At 47.1% G+C, this 18,517-nt stretch overlaps 1 protein-coding gene across 15 annotated transcripts in view; it reads left to right on the top strand.

Annotated features, from left to right (window-relative positions):
* Positions 1-18,517, top strand: part of BEST3 (bestrophin 3) — a 49,988-nt gene that overhangs the window by 20,143 nt on the left and 11,328 nt on the right. For 12 of the 15 annotated variants that reach the window (XM_051846442.3, XM_017341977.4, XM_089308664.1 and 9 more), the window contains 5 exons: positions 552-706; positions 2,457-2,534; positions 2,627-2,779; positions 6,031-6,111; positions 7,722-7,873. In XM_051846442.3, coding sequence (XP_051702402.1) covers positions 552-706; positions 2,457-2,534; positions 2,627-2,779; positions 6,031-6,111; positions 7,722-7,873 — 619 coding nt within the window. Of the gene's footprint in view, positions 1-551; positions 707-2,456; positions 2,535-2,626; positions 2,780-6,030; positions 6,112-7,721; positions 7,874-16,425; positions 17,579-18,517 lie in introns of those variants that run through there. The other 3 variants (XM_089308674.1, XM_051846449.3, XM_089308673.1) reach the window with 2 other exon arrangements.

Below are 18,517 nucleotides of genomic sequence, written 5' to 3'. Positions count from 1 at the left end.
GAGCATGAAAAGGGAGCAGTCCCAGGGGAGAAGCGAAGCAAGGCACGAAGGGCGGCCCCATAGGAGCGGACACAGGGAGGAGGGCTTTGAAAGAAGTCAGGAGGAAAGTTGCGCGAATCCTGTGTTCAGCAGTGCGCTTGGTGCTTTGCGAACAGAAACACCTTTGCATTCGTTTGATCTTACTGCTCCTAAACATCACTGTTTCCAGAATTAGATGAAAAAGCCAAAACTGAAAGAAGCAACTTCTCCAAAAGTTCTAGTCCACATTTAATGTCCCCTTCCTTCCTCTTGGCCTTCTCCATCGGGAATCACCAGCAAGGACTTTGGCGTATAACCCTACATTGCCTATGCTGAAACATACCTGTGTGGGCACACACACACACTCCTTATCTCTCAGACAAGTATAAGGATAAGCTACTTGAGAGGGAACGTTTCCTTTATATCCCTTTAATATCCCCCATTACATGTTTATATGGTAGGCACTAAAGTAGGGTAATGGATTTGTGCTAAACGAAGCCTGCATAATCTGGCTATTTTTATTTTATCTAAAGGTTTCATGACGGCAGATGAAAGGAAAGTATTCGACCACCTCAAATCTCCTCATCTGAAATACTGGGTTCCGTTCATCTGGTTTGGAAATCTTGCAGCCAAAGCCCGGAATGAAGGTAGAATCAGAGACAGTGTTGACCTTCAATCACTGATGACGGTGAGTACCTCACAACCCATCAGTGAAAGATCCCAAGCTCAGAGCTAGAGGACCTGGACATCATCGGTCACCCCAGACAGCGTCTGCAGCTCCCAAAGGAACTGCAAAGCTTGGGCTGATCAGCAGAACCTTCGTAGGCAACACAGAGATAGTACGAACGTTGAACTCACGGCCTGGAAGCTGGGTTTTATGTAGAACTGTGCTTTGTAATAGGCTCTGTCAGAAAGGGTGTCTCCATGAATTAGCCAGAGACTGCCCGGAGGAGCTGGGGGGCACATTTGCCAACCTGGATCCAGGATCCTGGAGTAAGACCTGGCAGAGAAATAAACTTCCCCAAACATTTCTCCCAAAATGGAATAGCTCAGAGAGAAGACAGCTTTTCAGACGCTGCAATAAATAAAATAGTGTTTTCCCTGAATTCATCGGAGAAACAAACCTATGTGCCATGACAACCTCCTGCTTGAATTAGGATAAAAGACCTGTATGATTTTAAAATAGCTCTCAAAGTAACATGGACCCTGTTCCCACTAGAGATAATAACATATGCAGTGGTGGGGGGATCAGTGGATCTCAGTCATTCCTGCCTGAAACACAGATTTTATTTTGTTGTGAGAATTCTAAAGTCCCCAACTAAGGAGGAAGGTTTAGGATATATTTGCTCCTCTTTATTAAGATCTGTATGGCCGGCGCCGCGGCTCAATAGGCTAATCCTCCACCTGCGGCGCCGGCACACCGGGTTCTAGTCCCGGTTGGGGTGCCGGTTCTGTCCCGGTTGCTCCTCTTCCAGTCCAGCTCTCTGCTGTGGCCTGGGAAGGCAGTGGAGGATGGCCCAAGTGCTTGGGCCCTGCACCCCATGGGAGACCAGGAGAAGCACCTGGCTCCTGCCTTTGGATCAGCGCGGTGCGCCGGCCGCGGCAGCCATTGGAGGGTGAACCAACGGCAAAGGAAGACCTTTCTCTCTGTCTCTCTCTCTCTCTCACTGTCCACTCTGCTTGTCAAAAAAAAAAAAAATCTATAGTACACATGGTTTTAAAAAGAGATACAAAATTTATTTGTTCTCTGCACTACTTATCAAAATAGCTAGAAATTGCTTATTTCAAACATTAACCACTTTGGGGCCGGCACTGTGGCATATTGTGTTAAGCTGCTGTCTCCAGTGCCAGCATCCCATACAGGTGCTGGTTCAAGTCCCAGCCACTCCACTTCTGATCCAGCTCCCTGCTAATGTGCCTGAGAAAGTAGCAGGAAATGGCTCAAGTCCTTGGGTCCTTGCACCCACAAGGGAGACCAGGAAGAAGCTCCTGGCTTCGGATCGGCCCAGCTCCAGCCATTTCAGCCATTTGGGGGAGTGAACCAGTGGATGGAAGATCTCTCTCTCTTTCAAATAAATACATAAACCTTTAAAATAAAATAAAATATTAACCACTGCCTTCCATTCAGGTTGAGCCAATATAAATGTTGGAAATTATGGATTCAGTACAATAGGAGATATTTCTATAAAGTCCTGACTTATTTCAAGATTTTTAAAATACACATCCAAATGGACTTATGCCTTTTGCACATTGTCCGATGATGTTTTCGGTCATCAGAACTTTCCTTCCAGAGTAGCCTTGAGAACCAGCTTACAGGCCTTACAAAATCCCCTCATTTGACACATTCACCAAGGTGCACTCACTTTCTGAATCTCAGTCAGCATTTATCGTGACACCCATCATTTCTGTAAATTGTGCTTTATCTGTCCCTGGCTTAGGAAATGAACCGATTCCGCTCTTGGTGCAGCCTCCTATTCGGTTATGACTGGGTTGGAATTCCGCTGGTCTACACCCAGGTATCAGCTCCTTTGCATGTGCTCTGGCTTGGTGCTCTGCTCACTGTGGGCAGCCAACACTCTCCTCTCACCCTGGTTTTTCTCTCTTCCAGGTTGTCACTCTTGCCGTCTACACCTTCTTCTTTGCATGCCTGATTGGACGCCAGTTTCTGGATCCCAGCAAGGGCTACGCGGGGCATGACTTAGACCTTTACATTCCAATCTTTACTCTCCTGCAATTCTTCTTCTATGCAGGATGGCTCAAGGTAGCTGACGGGCTCAGTGCGTGAGGCCCGCTCTGTCATCTGTCCTCTTCCCAACTCCCCGCTGATCCTTTACTGAGTCGTTAGCGAATCCTCCCCGAGCGAGTCCAAGATGGATTTCACTTGTCATAGCTGGGTGAGGTGATTACTTTTCCATCAAGGATTAAAGTGGCAGGGATGCAGTCAGTGCTATGTTGCTGAAACAGCTCATTTCTGCAGAGATTAGCAGAACACTCCTTTACAGCTATTGATTTGTTTCGTGAGTCTGGGTGCTCCCATTAGGATTTCAGTCAGGTAATTAAAGTTGTCATTATACCTGTATTGATATTTTATGCCACAATAATCAAGTAGGCAGAGGAAAAGAGAGTCAACGAGAAGGCTGGTCAGACTTCAGCAGGAATGTTGTAGTAGAGCTTGGTGCCGCTCAACTCTATAAATAGTTCCGCACCTCCCTGAAATCCTGCAACATTAAATGCATCCCGTTTGCTAGATCAGAGCTGAGACTCGGAAAAGCATTCCCCAGAACCAAAACCAGAGACGCGGGGGCTCATGACGACGTGTGGTTTGCTGGGAAATGAGAAGCAGCGCGAGGCAGTGAGAACAGCTCGTCCAGTTCTCAGGGAAGAACTGTGGCTGCCCCTCCTGCCCCCACCTCGCGGCTCCTCCCAGCCCCCACTCCCACAGATGTGTGTGTCAATGTCAGAGGACTCTTCCGTCCCTTTGCCAGCTTCCAAAACGGAAGTATGGGATGGAAAAACACCCAAGACCGTGGCTTCGGTATGCTCACTGAAATCTAGCGACACTTTGAAAACCACTTTCTTGTTAAAGAATTGTCAAGCACGAAGCCTTCCCCGCGGCCACAGGTTGTCACGCAACCGACCAGGCCCTCGGCTGGCAGCAGGATGGGATTTCCCGCGGAAGCCTTTGCTCTCGTTGGTTTGAATCTTAACCAGCAAAAACAGACATGTTTCGGATTATACTCCGAAGAACAAGAGCACATCCTTTAAAAACGGCCAACGCATTTTAACCAGATGACAGCGGTTCTTAATTAGGGTTTCCCATTTTAGAGTGAGAGAATGCAAGAGACTAACACCGCTCACTTCCCAGCAGAGGAAAAATCGGCTTTGCCTTTATCAACGTGAAATTATCACAGGCAGCCGCAGGCTCGCTCGCTCGGGTCTCACTGTCCTTTCTGCTGAGTTTTTATTCGGTTTTGTGTCTACGGAAGGTACTCAGCCAGCATTTCCAGTGCAGAGAATGGGTTTGTTTTTTTCCTTCTGGCATGCTTTCTATTTATTTATTTTTATTTTTTATTTTTTTGACAGGCAGAGTGGACAGTGAGAGAGAGAGACAGAGAGAAAGGTCTCCCTTTGCCATTGGTTCACCCTCCAATGGCCACCGCGGCCGGCGCGCTGCGGCCGGTGCACCGCGCTGATCCGATGGCAGGAGCCAGGAGCCAGGTGCTTCTCCTGGTCTCCCATGGGGTGCAGGGCCCAAGCACCTGGGCCATCCTCCACTGCACTCCCGGGCCACAGCAGAGAGCTGGACTGGAAGAGGAGCAACCGGGACAGAATCCGGCGCCCCGACCAGAACTAGAACCCGGTGTGCCGGCGCCGCAAGGCAGAGGATTAGCCTAGTGAGCCGCGGCGCCGGCCCTGGCATGCTTTCTAAAATGTTAACACTCCCTTTACAGAATATTTTTAAAGGCAAAAATATGAAATGGCATCATCTTAGCTCTGTAAAGAGACAGACAAGCCTAATAAAAGGGAGCTTTCCCACGCCAGTGAGTTTTATCTCAGTTTCTAAACAGCTGCTCTTTCTTGGCAACTTGGACATTTCTAAGTCTTTTCAAAGTGGAAGAAACTCAGATGAACTCTGAACAGCAGACTAGTCTGTTGCTTGCCAGCAATGGAGACAACAAGGGAGGAGGGGCTATCTCTGCCAGTTGTCCATTCGGAATCCTGTAGATGTTGCTTCGTTAAATGCAGCTAATAATACTATATGCAGCACCAACCCTATCTAAGTGAGAATCTGAATGCATTAACGACATATTCAAACCCCAGGCAAGAAAAGGCAGGCAGACCGGAACTCAAAAAAAAAAAAAAAAAAAAAAAAAGACCTTGACAATAAGCACTGATTCAGGCTTCCTGCCTCGTGCTGTGGCTTAGAAGGGAAATGGAGTCTGTGGTTCTCAATCCTGGTCCCGCATTAACATCTCCTGGCAGCTTTACCTGGGCTCGTCCTCATGCCAGTGAAGTCAGAATCTCTGGGGGAGAGACCCAGGTATCAGTAGTTTTTCAAGAGCTCCCCAGGTGATAGCAATATGTAGTCAAGTTTGAAAACAGCTGCTCTGAGTGGTTTAACTTAAATCCTAAAAAATAAGTGGGCAGATTTTGTATCAAATAGTCTCAGAATCTAGAAATCTAGAAACAAATCAGATGATACCTTAATCTTATACATGTATAAGTTTTTCCCCATGTGGACCCAAATATAAATCCCTCCCCTCACACAGAGAGAGACAATAAAAAGCAAAGAAAAATTTTCAAGAAAGAGAATGACAGATGAGTCATATTTGACATAGGAACCTCTCATCAAAAAGATGATTTAATTGAGGCACGTGGTAAGAATATTTAATGTCAAGCAAATTTTAGGTGGAGGATGTGTGGTAAGAAGCTACCTAACCTTTTCCCCGCAGGAAAACTTACTGGCTAAGGGTGAGTCCTTTAGGACAAAAGCAGGTGAGTCTCCAGTTCTAAGTTTATGACTTACCAGTTCTCTGACTCACTCACTCACACAGCGATTATGCCCAAGGATTGTGAAATCTCCTGTACCTTCCTCAGTTATAGTTGAAGTCTTTCCTGGCCGTTGAACCTGCTCCGGGCTTGCGTGGTGTCTTATCCCAGGAGCCTCTCTACAGTCCTTGAAAGCAGGTGCTGCTTTCTCCTCCCAGCGCCTTACCTTACACACTGCTGGCGCTGCTTCGATATGCATGGGTTTGACTGGGCTCCTAAACAGCCCGGGCCTTCTCCTGGATAGAGCCTGCGCTGTCACCAGTGGGACAGACAGGTCCATCTTTCATGGTTTGAGAAGCAAATCTCAGTGGCTAATAAATATCAGTGTCTGTAGAGCAGCCCGCTTCCCTCTGGGCTTCATACTGTGAAAGTGACCCAAGGAGCAGAATAGGAATCCTCTTCCGCCTCTGTTCTTTGTCCTCACAGGCTCCAGGGTAACTCGCTCTGTCTTCTCGCCTGCAGGTAGCTGAGCAGCTCATCAACCCTTTTGGAGAAGATGATGATGATTTTGAAACTAACTGGTGCATCGACAGAAATCTGCAGGTTAGAGCTTCTTTCCTTTATAAACATCAGTAATAAATTGCCTGCGATATCTCAAAATCTAAGCAGATTGTGAATGCAGGACCCTGGACTTCAGCGCATTAGCTACAAGTCAAAGGGATTCGCCTATGTAGTATGTTGTCTCGGGGCCTTTTGGATCCCCAAATATCCTGGACGGCAGTCTCAATGAAATTTGAATACAATTTCAAGCTACTTTTCTTTTTAAATTTCTCAATTAGTTTTACCCAGCCTCTTCCATCGGGCACAGAGCAGTATTTTAACTCATTACTTAGTGTTTCCCATTGCCACCCAGAGAGGTTATCAGTGACATCAAAAGGCATCCAGACACAATCTGATGGGAATTCCCACAGTTGAGAGCCCGCAGATCCTGAAGTCAGATGTCTAGCAGTCTGGGCCATGCTGGCCGACTTCTCAAGTCTGCCTGAAATGGACCCCAGAGTCTTAGCCTGAAGTGCTACTCTGGCAGGCTTTTCATGAAGAACCAGGGCGAGGAATTCTTCCTTCTAGATGACTCTCCAACCATTCTCTTCCCTGCGGACCACAGACTAAGTAAACGCCTTCACCTTGTTCATGTTTCCAACCCTTACTCTGCTCTTAAATGGGCTAGAATATTTCACAGTAGATCACGTCGTCAGTATGTTAAGAGGATCAATAGTGCCTAGGTCACTAACTCTGTCAACATTGGATTATTAGGGGCAGGTGTCTGGTGAAATGGTTCAGACACCACTTGGGATGTCCACATCCCATATCAGAGTGCCTGGGTGTGAGTCCTGACTCTGCTCCTGGATCCAGCTTCCTGCTAATGCACACCCTAGGAGGCAGCAGGTGGTGGCTCAAGTAGTTAGGTTTCTGCCACTCATGGGGGGACCCAGCTTGAGTTCCCAGATCCTTGCTTCTCCCTGGCCATTGCAGGCATGTGAAGAGTAAACCAGCAGATGGGAACACACACATATACTCACCCTCTCTCTACCTTTCAAATAAATCAAAGAAATGAGTAAAAACATTTAAAAAAATTTTACCTGGCTTCCCAGAGGACAGGGTTAATAATTTATTCATGCATCACTTTGTCAAATTCAAGAGGAGAGCTCACTATAGCTTCAAGCAGTGCACGCTTGTCGATAGCATCCTCCAAGTGCACAGCCAAACAAGGAGTCAGCACAGCTAAGAAGTGACATCAAGTGCACATGTGTTGATGGGGTTCACAGAATGCGACCCTGAGAATCCTCACCTTCCTATGCCATCTGGGATTAAGTGATTGCTTCAGGGTAGCCACGAAAGGGGAATCTTAACTTTGGGCAGGAGGAAAAAAAGGTATCTGTCCTCCCTCCAGGTCAGGTGCAGCTCCCTTGCAGGTAGTAAACCAAGCATGGGCGGTTAAACAGCCACACCTCCCGCCATTGCCAAATGCTCTTGAGCAGTCAACAATGGGTACGACTGTCTGTGGCAGCAGCAAATAGGAGCAAGAGGCATGCTGTGTACTCACGCATCTAGACCATGTCCTGTCCCTCTCCAACTCCCACCCATCCACGGGAGCTTCTCTTACTCATGTCTTTCCCACCTGAGTCATTCTAACACTATAACGATGGTTTTAGGTCTCTCTTTTAGCTGTGGATGAAATGCACATGAGCTTGCCCAAGATGAAGAAGGACATTTACTGGGACGACTCTGCTGCCCGACCGCCGTACACACTGGCAGCCGCTGACTACTGCATACCCTCATTTCTGGGCTCCACAATCCAAATGGGGTGAGTGCAGCTTTCAAAAACATCTTTCATAAGATGGAAATACGCGGGTCCCTGTTTTGATCTTTTTCCTTTTTTTCTGCACTTAATGGATAAGTCAGCTCTGTTCAGTGGATTTCGTACAGCAGTCTGTGCACCATGAGCCTTAAATAACTGGACTGAGGCTCAAATAAACCATGGACAGTTCAACAATTATTTTATTAAGCTTGATCATATGTTTGATTTTGGAGAAGTCTCTGTGAATGTGTTTCTAGACAATTACATATGCTTGAAGAGACCCACCCACCCACCCCACCTCCAAAGACTAAACTGTAGAAAAGGGGAACACTGGGGCTGGCACTGTGGCGTAGCAGGTTGGGCCTCCACCTGCAACACTAACACCCATATGAGTGCCAGTTCAAGTTCCAGCTGCTTCACTTCCAATCTAGCTCTGCTAATGTGCCTGGGAGGGCAGCGGGATGGCCCAAGTGCTTGGGCCCCTGCCTCCACGTGGGAGACCTGGAGGAAGCTCCTGGCTTCAGCCTGACCCAGCCCCAGCTGTTATGGCCAGTGGATGGAAAATCTCTGTCCATCTATCTCTCTTCCTCTCTAACTCTGCCTCTCAAGTAAATTAAAAAAAAAAAATTTTTTTTTAAAAAGAAAAAGGGAACACTTTGTGGACTTTTCCTTACAACCTCTGGGAAAACTGAAGCTTGTGTTTCCTGAAGCCATCTCCCAGTGGCGCTGTGACATGGTTTGTGTCCTGTCCTTGCCACCTGGGACCCTCCTTCCCTTCCTGCCCATGTGCTCTGCTCTCCGCTTCTCTCACTTTCTGGATCTCTGGCTTCAATCCTACTCCTTGCCAAACGCCTCGTACTTTTCATCAATAATGGCTGATGCTGTTCCTCTTCCAAAGGGGCCCCTTCGAGACCCAAAGAAAAGCCAGGCTGAGAGCAGAATTGCAGGAATCGCAGCCAATGACGAGGAAGCTTTAGCAGCAGGAGATCTGCCTGTTGCCCTCCAAGCACAGCTTAGGGAAGGCTGCCCCTGCCCCGCTAGACTCACTGCTGCCCCCGAGAGCTTGCTAACACTGGGTGCTCCGGCCAGGGCTTCCTCCAGGCCAGGGAGTCCATCCCCACCCTCAGCCTGTCGCTCAGCCTCCGTGAATTCAGTTCCCTACTGCTTGCGCCCCACAGCCTTTGCAATGCCCTCTGCAGAAGCAGAGCTTCGCCACCTTCTGGCAACCTGCTCAGCTCTGAAGATCGATGAGATGTGTTTCCGTGAGCTTCTTTTTAGAGAACTGCCTATGATTCATCCTTCCCCCTACTCCTGCCGCTGGGAATGCGGTGTCTGAAGGTCAGAAACCAACCCTAAGGACAGGGTCGGGAAATCTGTGATGATCCTAGTTTGACAGCAGATGCTCCAGGTGCTCCATTTCTAATGACTACTTAGTAGTTACTTGTGTATGACAAACTATTACTTGGGGTTGTCTCTTTATTAATTTATATTTATTTGAGAAGCAGATAGAGACCTTACATCTGGTTCACTTCTCGACTGCCCACAACAGCAGGGCTAAGCCATGCCAAAGCCAGAAGCACAGCAGAACTTAATCCAAGTCTCCCATGTGTGTGGCAGAAACCCAACATCACCTGTTGCCTCCCAGGGTGCATAGCAGCAGGAAGCTGGAAACAGAAGCGGAGCTGAGAGTCAAACCTCAAACTCTTAATGGCTGCAGTAGATGACTGTCCCCAGATCTCAAGAACTTTTATCTTGGTCTACATATTCATCTTAATCAACATCATTTTACAGATTCCAAGTAAATGTCCATGCTCTTTAGGAAAATATTAAAACATGTTTTTCCTACTCCTAAATATAAAAACATAGGAATGGGGATTTACAAGATCTTGAAAAACAACCCCAAAAGATTATTGGGAAATATAAATGAGATTTTAAACATGAAAGCACCCGAGAGCATGACAATTGCCAGCTATCCAGGTCTTCCTTTCGCGGAGTCAAAGTGAGGCTTAGGAAGATTAGGTAAATCTAAGCTATTTTTTAACTTAAACTCACCCTGGAAATTTAGGACAGAAAATAAAACAACTGAGAGAAGCCTGGGAAATACAGTTGTTAATAAAGCAGCAGAAAATGATCAGTTTTCAGAGAGAACGTCTCATTAAAATGTCCTACTTATCAGTGGATAACCAGGAGAGGCAGGGGCGAGGGTCAGAGTCCATGGGGAGAGGTTTTTGATGGGATGGACTTGGCTAGAACCAAATGATCAGAGAAACAATTAAGCAAAGGCTCCCTTGAACTTGATTTTCTAAGTGAACAAAGGCTTTTATAGGGAGCCTCCAGGAAAAGTCCCTGCAGGGCCACAGTGGGTGGAGGGCAAGCCTGCCCAGGAATGCCCTTCTTGATCTGTTAGTGTCGATTTCTCCTTTGTTTGTAGCATTGGACAAAATGTTTCTAATTGCCTATAACAGAAAACCAGACTCAAACTAACATAAGCAAAAAGGAGTGTATTGATTGAGCCACGCCTCGCTCTGGGCATGGCTGGAGTCACCAGGACTCACTGTTGCCCTCTCTGTTCTGCTCTTCTGTCCACTTCTCAGGCTGCCCACTCCTGATGGCTAAATGGCAGGATGGCAGACAGGCACTCCAGCCTTACAGCCCACCCTCTCAACAAACCCAATGGAAGAAGCTCATTCCAACTCATCAAACTAAACTACCGATTGGTTGGATTGGGCTGTCATATCCATTCTCGAACTAATCACTATCAACAGGGAGACACAATACTTTTATTAGTCAAAGCTGGCTCACATGTCAGCCCCATCTAATCACATGGAATCTGTGATGTGTCCAGAAAATCAGCATACTATTACCAGGTGAAGGGTGAATGGTTTTTGGTGGATTGGCAAAAGTAATAACCCCTAAAATCATAGGAGGCAACTCCCCAAGCAGTAAATCGTGGAGAAAATGCCTACCCGAAATGCAAGGCCAATATCACGCGGGACAGCTGACTGAGGAGAGACAAGAGCAGGGATAATCATCGTGCAGGTAGTTCTGGTGCTAGTGCCCGAGCCCGTGGGTCCAGAGACGGTGGACGCGAGCACTTCGTTGGAGGGCTCCCTGCCAGACGAGCAAATGAAACTCTTTCCTGGATGAGTGTGTGTTTTACTTTCTTACTCTGTTTAAAGTGTATGGTCCTGGCTTATTTAATTCAGAAATCAGCTTTCCCTTATCTTTTCATAACAATGTTTTAGGCTTGCGGTTCCAGGTCCCATGACCCAGAATGTCTAAAAGCAAGGCAATGCCCTTCAAAAACACAGCACAAGCGCTACCCAAAGGCAAACTGCGCAGTGCCTCTGCCTTGTACCCAGCAGTCAGAAATGCTCTCCACATCCCGCACGCTATTCATCATAAAAAGGAACTGCCTTGTTCTCTGTATTAAGGAGCATGTTCAAAACATGGCCCTATTTTCTGAGTACCTGCTAAATATACATGACTGAAGTGAAATTAAAATTCCTGCTTTTTTTCTAATCTCAAGTACAAATTTACAAAGTTTTCATATTATATATATATATATATATGTCACTCCCCCTCTTCGTGGAGGAACGACACAGGACCCTGCGTTGTTCTTTCGTCTGCTCGGCCCTCCCCGGGTTTGCTGCTGGTTCTTCCCGGGTTGGCTACCGTCCCTTCCACCTCCGTGGAAGGGCGGTTCCCCCTAGCCACTTTCCCCACTTCCGCGGGGGAGCGGCACACCGCCGGCCGGCTCTCTCCGGGGCTGCACAGGTGTTCCTTCAGATAGATGTTCCTGGTGCATGTTGTCTCTCTCCTCCTTTATAGTCCTCTTCCACCAATCCCAACTCTGCTACCCACACGCCGAGTACGCTGCTCTCCTCCAATCAGGAGCAGGTCCTACAGTTTATTGGTTGAACTGGAGGCAGCTGTGTAGAAGCTGTTTCCTCCTCTCCCAGCGCCATATTGTGGGAGAGCAGATGCATAGAATAAGTCTTAATTCCAGTAACTTAGTCTAGTCTGAGTTGCTCCCAGTTGCTCCCCACATATATATATATCACTCATTCATTTATTCAGATAATTTTTGCAGATCTTACTATGTGATATATTCTATGCAAGATGCTACAGGTAGGCCAAAGAGAACAAAATGATAGAGCAGGTGTTTAGACCAGCAGTTAAGACCCTTGCATCCCTTATGCCAGTGCCTGGGTTCACATGCTGGCTCCAGCTTTCTACTAATGCAAACCCTAGGAGGCAACAGTGATGGCTCAAGTAGTTGGGCCCCCACCACCCGTGTGTTCCCAGTTCCCAGCTTCAGTCCTGGCCCAGCCCCCATCCTTGTGGGCATTTAGGAGAATGAGCCAGTAAGTGAAAGCATAACTCACTCCCTCTCTCTCTCCCCCTCACACACACAAAGCTCTCAAATATATCCAAAAAACAATTAAGAAAGAAATGGAAAGACAGCCCATTTGGAGCTCACAGGCATAATGAGGAGATAAATTACAGTACAATGTGGTAAACATAGCATTAGAAAAATGCTGACTTTTCTGGGTGTTCTCACAAAGAAGATAGACTTCTGCCAGCTGATGAATCAGAAGGCTTCTCAGAGTCGGGGTGTCTAACAGGTATCTTTAAGAAAGCATGAGGGCTAGGAATTGTTGCTCCCCCACCCGCGGAGGAACGACATCGGACACTGTTTTCTTTCCCCGGTCCTTCCCGGATTTGCTGCCGTTCCCCCGCCTCCGCGGAGGAGCGACACCAGCGAGCTCTCTGACCAACTCTCTCAGGGGGCCCCCGCATGTTGTCTCTCTCCCCCTTTTATAGTCCTCTCCCACCAATCCGTGCTCTGCTGCCCGCATGCTGAGCACGCCGCTTTCTTCCAATCAGAGGTTGGATCAGGAATCAGCTAATTAACGAAGCAGCTGTGTAAGATTTGTTTACTCCCTCAGAGCGCCACATGGTAGGAGATCAGATACATAGAGTTAGTCTTAATAGTCTCAGTGGTCTAGTCTAGTCTAGGTGGTCTCAGTACTTATTTCGCCATGTTGCAGGAGACAGGCCCTGCTCCCCACAGGAATTTAGCCTAGTGCTTAAGAAACCCACGACCCGTATCAGGGTGCCTGGTTCAGCCTCCCAGTTCTGGCTTCTGAGCAGTGCAGATCCTGGGAGGAAGCAGGTGATGACCCAAGCAGTTGGGTCCCTGACATTCACTTGGGAGAACTGGATTGAGTTCTTTGCTTCCGGCTCTAGTGCTGGCCCAGATCGATCCATAAATTTCTCTCTCTCTCTCTCTCTCTTTCCCACCTCCCAATAAGTAAATGTACATTTTTAAAAAAAAAAAAAAAAAAAAACAGAATAACTTGGTAGCTAGCACACAGACAGGAGTGGGGAAATGCAGCAGAGAGTACCTTCCAGGCTAAGATAAGCAAAGACAGAGAGGAACGATAAACAGTATGTTCAGAGCAACAATTTGATATGCAAAGTAGAAGAGCCAAGAAATGAATTTGGAGTGGAGGCAAGGTAAAGGGCTTTGCCTTTATCTGACACCATCAGACAGCATGGTTGCTCTTTTACTTTAGATAGGTTAGCCTGGCAGCTGGCTGAAGGGTGGATCGGGGAGTGCTGGGGATAAGATTAGAGCCAGGGCGAGCAGTTAGCAGGCTACTGGCATTGCTCGCACAGGAGAAGGTAAGAGTCTGAATGAGGGGCACCTATCACAAGGGACACAGACGGTGGGGATGAAGGAAGGGACAAAGTCAAGGAAGGAAAGGCGTGACGACCAACTGAGTAATCCACCAAGGATGACAGAGAGCACAGGAGGGGAGCTACTCTAAGGAAAAGGAGCTCCTTTTTGCGTGGGGTGAGCCTGCAGCATCTCTGGGCAGTTCACGAGGAGAGGGCCCGCAGGCAGTGCATACAGAAAGGCCAGGCAGAGCTGTGTCTGGCTGTCAGCAGCACACAGACCTTAGAGTGGGCACTGTGCCCACGAGAGTGAGGCAGAGTACACAGGGCAGAACACTATCATTTCGAAGGCGGCAGAGGAAAAGGAGTGGTCGCATTTGGGGCGATCAGACACAGAAGAAGGAAAACCGGCGCTGGAGACGGAGAGTGTGAGGTTTCAAAAGCAAACCGGGAGATGCCGTGGGAATATAGAGGGCATTGGAGACATCCGTGAGAGTGTTGAGGCAGAAGCTGAGCTGTAGTGGGTTAGGAAGTAACTGAAAGGCAAGGCAATCAAGGCTGTCCTTCCGCACGTTAGCCGTCTAAACCGACCTGCGCTTTGCGGTTACGCCCTGGCCTTGTCTGGACAGATCCATTAGGACTCCCTAGGGTGTTTACTATAGTGCTGTCCACTGTCTGACCTAGACCCCTTATAACAGAGGACCTTGGGGGAGGGAATTATCTCAGACGTATGTGGAAAAAACGAAAGCTTTGCCTCTTCTGGGCCAATCTTACACTATTATCTTATAGACAGTGAACTTTATAATTGATGATAGTTTCCTTTTCATTTTGACTGCTAGGGTGGCAGAAACCACATCCATAGGCCCCCTTCAGTCTGTGGGCTGAGATGTTTGGGCGTGTGTTTCTAGATTCTGTATCTGACCACTGCTCCTTATTCTAAATCCACTAGATTGGCCTAATTTTACCTAAATACTGCACTGAGGGTATTTTTGTTAGCCACCTCAGATCCTTGCTAAGATAAAGCAGAGGGCCAGCGCCGTGGCTCAATAGGCTAATACTCCGCCTTGCGGCGCCAGCACACTGGGTTCTAGTCCCGGTCGGGGCGCCGGATTCTGTCCCGGTTGCCCCTCTTCCAGGCCAGCTCTCTGCTGTGGCCAGGGAGTGCAGTGGAGGATGGCCCAGGTCCTTGGGCCCTGCACCCCATGGGAGACTGGGAGAAGCACCTGGCTCCTGCCTTCGGATCAGTGCAATGCGCCAGCCACAGCGCACCAGCCGTGGCGGCCATTGGAGGGTGAACCAACGGCAAAGGAAGACCTTTCTCTCTGTCTCTCTCTCTCACTGTCCACTCTGCCTGTAAAAAAAAAAAAAAAAAAAAAAAAAAAAAAAAAAAAAAGATAAAGCAGAGGGGCTGGCACCATGGCATAGTAGTTTAATGTTCCGCCTGTGGCGTCAGCATCCCATATGGGTGCTGGTTCTAGTCCTGGCTGCTCCTCTTCCAATCCAGCTCTCTGCTGTGGCCCGGGTCTAGCAGTAGAAGATGGCCCAAGTGCTTGGACCCCTGGACCCACATGGGAGACTGGGAAGAAGCACCTGGCTCCTGGCTTTGGATTGGCACAGCTCCAGCTGTTGTAGCCATTTGGGGAGTGAACCAACAGGAGGAAGACCTTTCTCTCTGTCTCTACCTCTCACTGTCTATAACTCCACCTCTCAAATAAATAAATAAAATCTTAAAAAAAAAAAAAAGATAAAGCAGAATGTAATAAAGAAAGAAAACATTGGATAACTTTTCTTGTTTTGAAAACAGGAGAAAAGACAGTCGGAGTCATGGGCGCCATTGGAGGAGAGAGGAGGCCTGGGAGCTGGGAGACAGTGCAGGTGACCCCAGGACGGAGGGCTCAAGTCCAGAGCTAGCGGGAGGTTGGGTATAATGAGAAGAGGTGGAAGGAAGATGCCAGTGCAGGTGGTGAGGCAGAGGCCAATGCTCTCCCCTCATCCAGTCGGCAGCACGTCTTAATCCAGTGGAATTTTAACAAGGTCTCATCTGAGACCTAAAAGCTACTGGGTTGTGTTTTAAGATTTTTATTTATTTGAAAGAGTACAGAGAGAGAGAGAGAGAGAGAGAGATTCCATCTACCTGTTCACTCCCCAAATGGCTGCAATGGCCAGAGCTGGGCCAGTCTGAAGCCAGGAACCAGAAGCTTCATCAGGATCTCCCATGTAGGTACATAGGCTCAAGCACTTCGGTCATTTTCCACTGCTTCCTCAGGCACATTAGTGGGGAGCTGGATTGGAAGTGGGGCAGCCGGGACTCAAACTAGCATCCATATAGGATGCCGGCATCACAGGTGGCAGCTTTACCAGCCACGTGACAGCACCAGGCCCAAAGCTACTGTTTTAATACCACATTTTGGAAGTTCTAACACCAAATCAGTGTGGTGGTTCTACTTCCCGTCTTTGTATGGGGCATGCTAAAAATCAGCTTCAGGTTGGTTAACGGGCACCAAAACAGTAGAACAAGTTCCAGTGCCCACTGCACACATCAGGGCGAATATTCACCCTGATATATTGTTTTTTGTTAAAGATTTATTTATTTATCTGAGAGAGAGAGAGAGAGAGAGAGAAAGGTCTTCCATCCACTGGTTCACTCCCCAAATGGCCACAACGGCCAAAGCTGGGCCGATCCGAAGCCAGGAGCCAGGAGCTTCCTCCGGGTCTCCCACATACCTCTGGGGCACAGGGGCCCAAGGAGTTGGGCCATCTTGTACTGCTTACATTATCTTACATGAGATCACTTCAGTCGGTTGTTTTGTTCTTTTTTCATAATATGGAATGCTTTCTGATGTGCTGTTTTAATTAAAGCATCTTTTTGCTAGCTTAACCATGAAGACACTACTAACCAAGATTAAGAAAACACCCACAAGCAGCCTAAAGAAGAATTGCCCATAGGATGTACAACCAGAAAACAGACCCAAGCCCTACAATGAAAAGGGGTCCTGCAGGGGCAGTAGCGGACACTTCTGCTTGCTAACCCTAGCTCACCCAGAATGCTTAGACTCGAGCCGGCATTGCTGAGAACAAGGTTTTTTTAAGCAAACATGAGACAAAGTTCAGACCTGGCTTCACATTATACCCGCATGAGTCACTGCAAAATCCTTACTATTTTTTCATTACTTGGGACTAACCATTAACACAAATGCTTAAGACTCTGAGGAATGGAACACATGGAAAGTAAAGACCTGAAGTCTCATGACTCCCTTTAAATCCCTTCTTGAGAATCAAAAGAGCCAGCAGTAAAGCCTCAATCATCCCTTCAGGGCATTGAGAAAACCCAGCCACCGCCCCACCCGCAGCAGCTGAAGGATTCCGAATTGGGAGGAGAAAGACTGTGGCTACTCATGAATGGATCGCCCAGTGTGCCCTCAGCACTGGCCTAATGTCCTGCTAATCCAGATGCATGCTCCAAGCCTGGCAGCTGGGGACTGCTGGCCACCAGCCCACTAGAGGACATTGTTTTATTGGGCCTTCCTGCCATCATTCTCATAGGCTGTCAAAACTTGCTCTTGTTTATAGTGCTCTTAAGGAAAGGGTCAATGCAGTCAACGAGATAGCCACTTTGTAAAGCAGAGAAATAGTCAAATTTTCTGGGAGTTCCTTCTGATTAGGACTTGAAGGGTTTGTTTAAAATTTGCTTGGTACTGTGAAACTACAACCGCTTTACTGGAAAGAATGGGAAATAATGACTTTTACTTATCTTTCTGCCCAGAGTTCTAAGAATATATAGCAGTAATGCAATGACTTTTATTTTTCAAATTATACATGCCTGTCCTTAAGCAATGTGCATAAAATATTTAGGGTTGTACAGTGGATCAGAAGTGTGCTTACCTCAAACATAACAAAACACATATTGTAATAAGCAAAGACTTCATGTTAAAGTATCCTAGGATGATGTTTTATTCAGTAATCCTTTCTTGGCCAACCATATTCAAATACTTTAACTTTACAAGAAAATACATATGCTGATATAAACTACTGTATGCTTGTGTTATAAACTACCAAAAGTGTCTCAAATTCTGATCAAATTCTGAATCACTAACTTCAACAAAGATGTATTTTTGGCACATTGATTTTTTTTCACTTAACGTACCAGAAAGGAAGGAAGAGAGAAAACCTCCCAAGGAGATGAATGTGCATTAAGTTCATAATTTTAGAACTTACTCAGAGATTCTTTCTTATGTGAACATGCGGTCATCATTGCTGCTCAATTTTCCCTTTAAATGCTATCTGACAGATACAGACTCAATTTCCTTTTCTAACAAAACTCCTAGAGGATATAATTTAAGGGGGGGGCTTTAAAGGACCCTCCAGTGTAGGTCATAATTTCTTTTAGTGTCAGCCAGCAGGGGTTCACAGAGCATAGCCAGGGCATATGTGAAGCTAGATCTCCCTCTCTACAGGAGCCACAGGCCACTGCTTCAACCAGATTTCCCATAATCCTTGACTCAAAATATCAGATAGACAACACAGAGGTGATGGAAGGGTCTCTGGCTCTTGGTGCACCTTTCTGGGCTAAGAGGACCTCAACTAGTTTACAACTGCCCACCAAAAAGGGAGTCCAGTGGAAACTAGGAGGTTATAATGTGGGTTTTCCTCACAGCCTTTAGCCCTCCACACACCCCCTTAATGTGAAGGTTACCTTGTCCATTGCATAAATTCTCAGCTATAGCTTATTGTGTGTGTATGTAAGTTTATTTTCTTTTAATTTATTTTTAAGGAATACAAATTTCATAAGTACAACTTTAGGAATATAGTTATTCTTCCCACCCACACTCCCACTCCTCCTCCTCCTCCCTCTCCTCATGTCAGTCCCATCCTCCATTAAGATTCATTTTCAATTAACTTTGTACACAGAATACCAACTCTTTACTAGTAAAGATTTCAACAATTTGCACACAGACACACAAAAAA

The sequence above is a fragment of the Oryctolagus cuniculus genome, chromosome 11 (genome assembly GCF_051225735.1).
Source record: "Oryctolagus cuniculus isolate XC-2025 breed Fujian yellow rabbit chromosome 11, ASM5122573v1, whole genome shotgun sequence".
NCBI lineage: Eukaryota > Metazoa > Chordata > Mammalia > Lagomorpha > Leporidae > Oryctolagus > Oryctolagus cuniculus.
The sequence above is the reverse complement of the archived record's forward strand: the minus strand, read 5'-3'. Positions and strand labels throughout refer to the sequence as shown.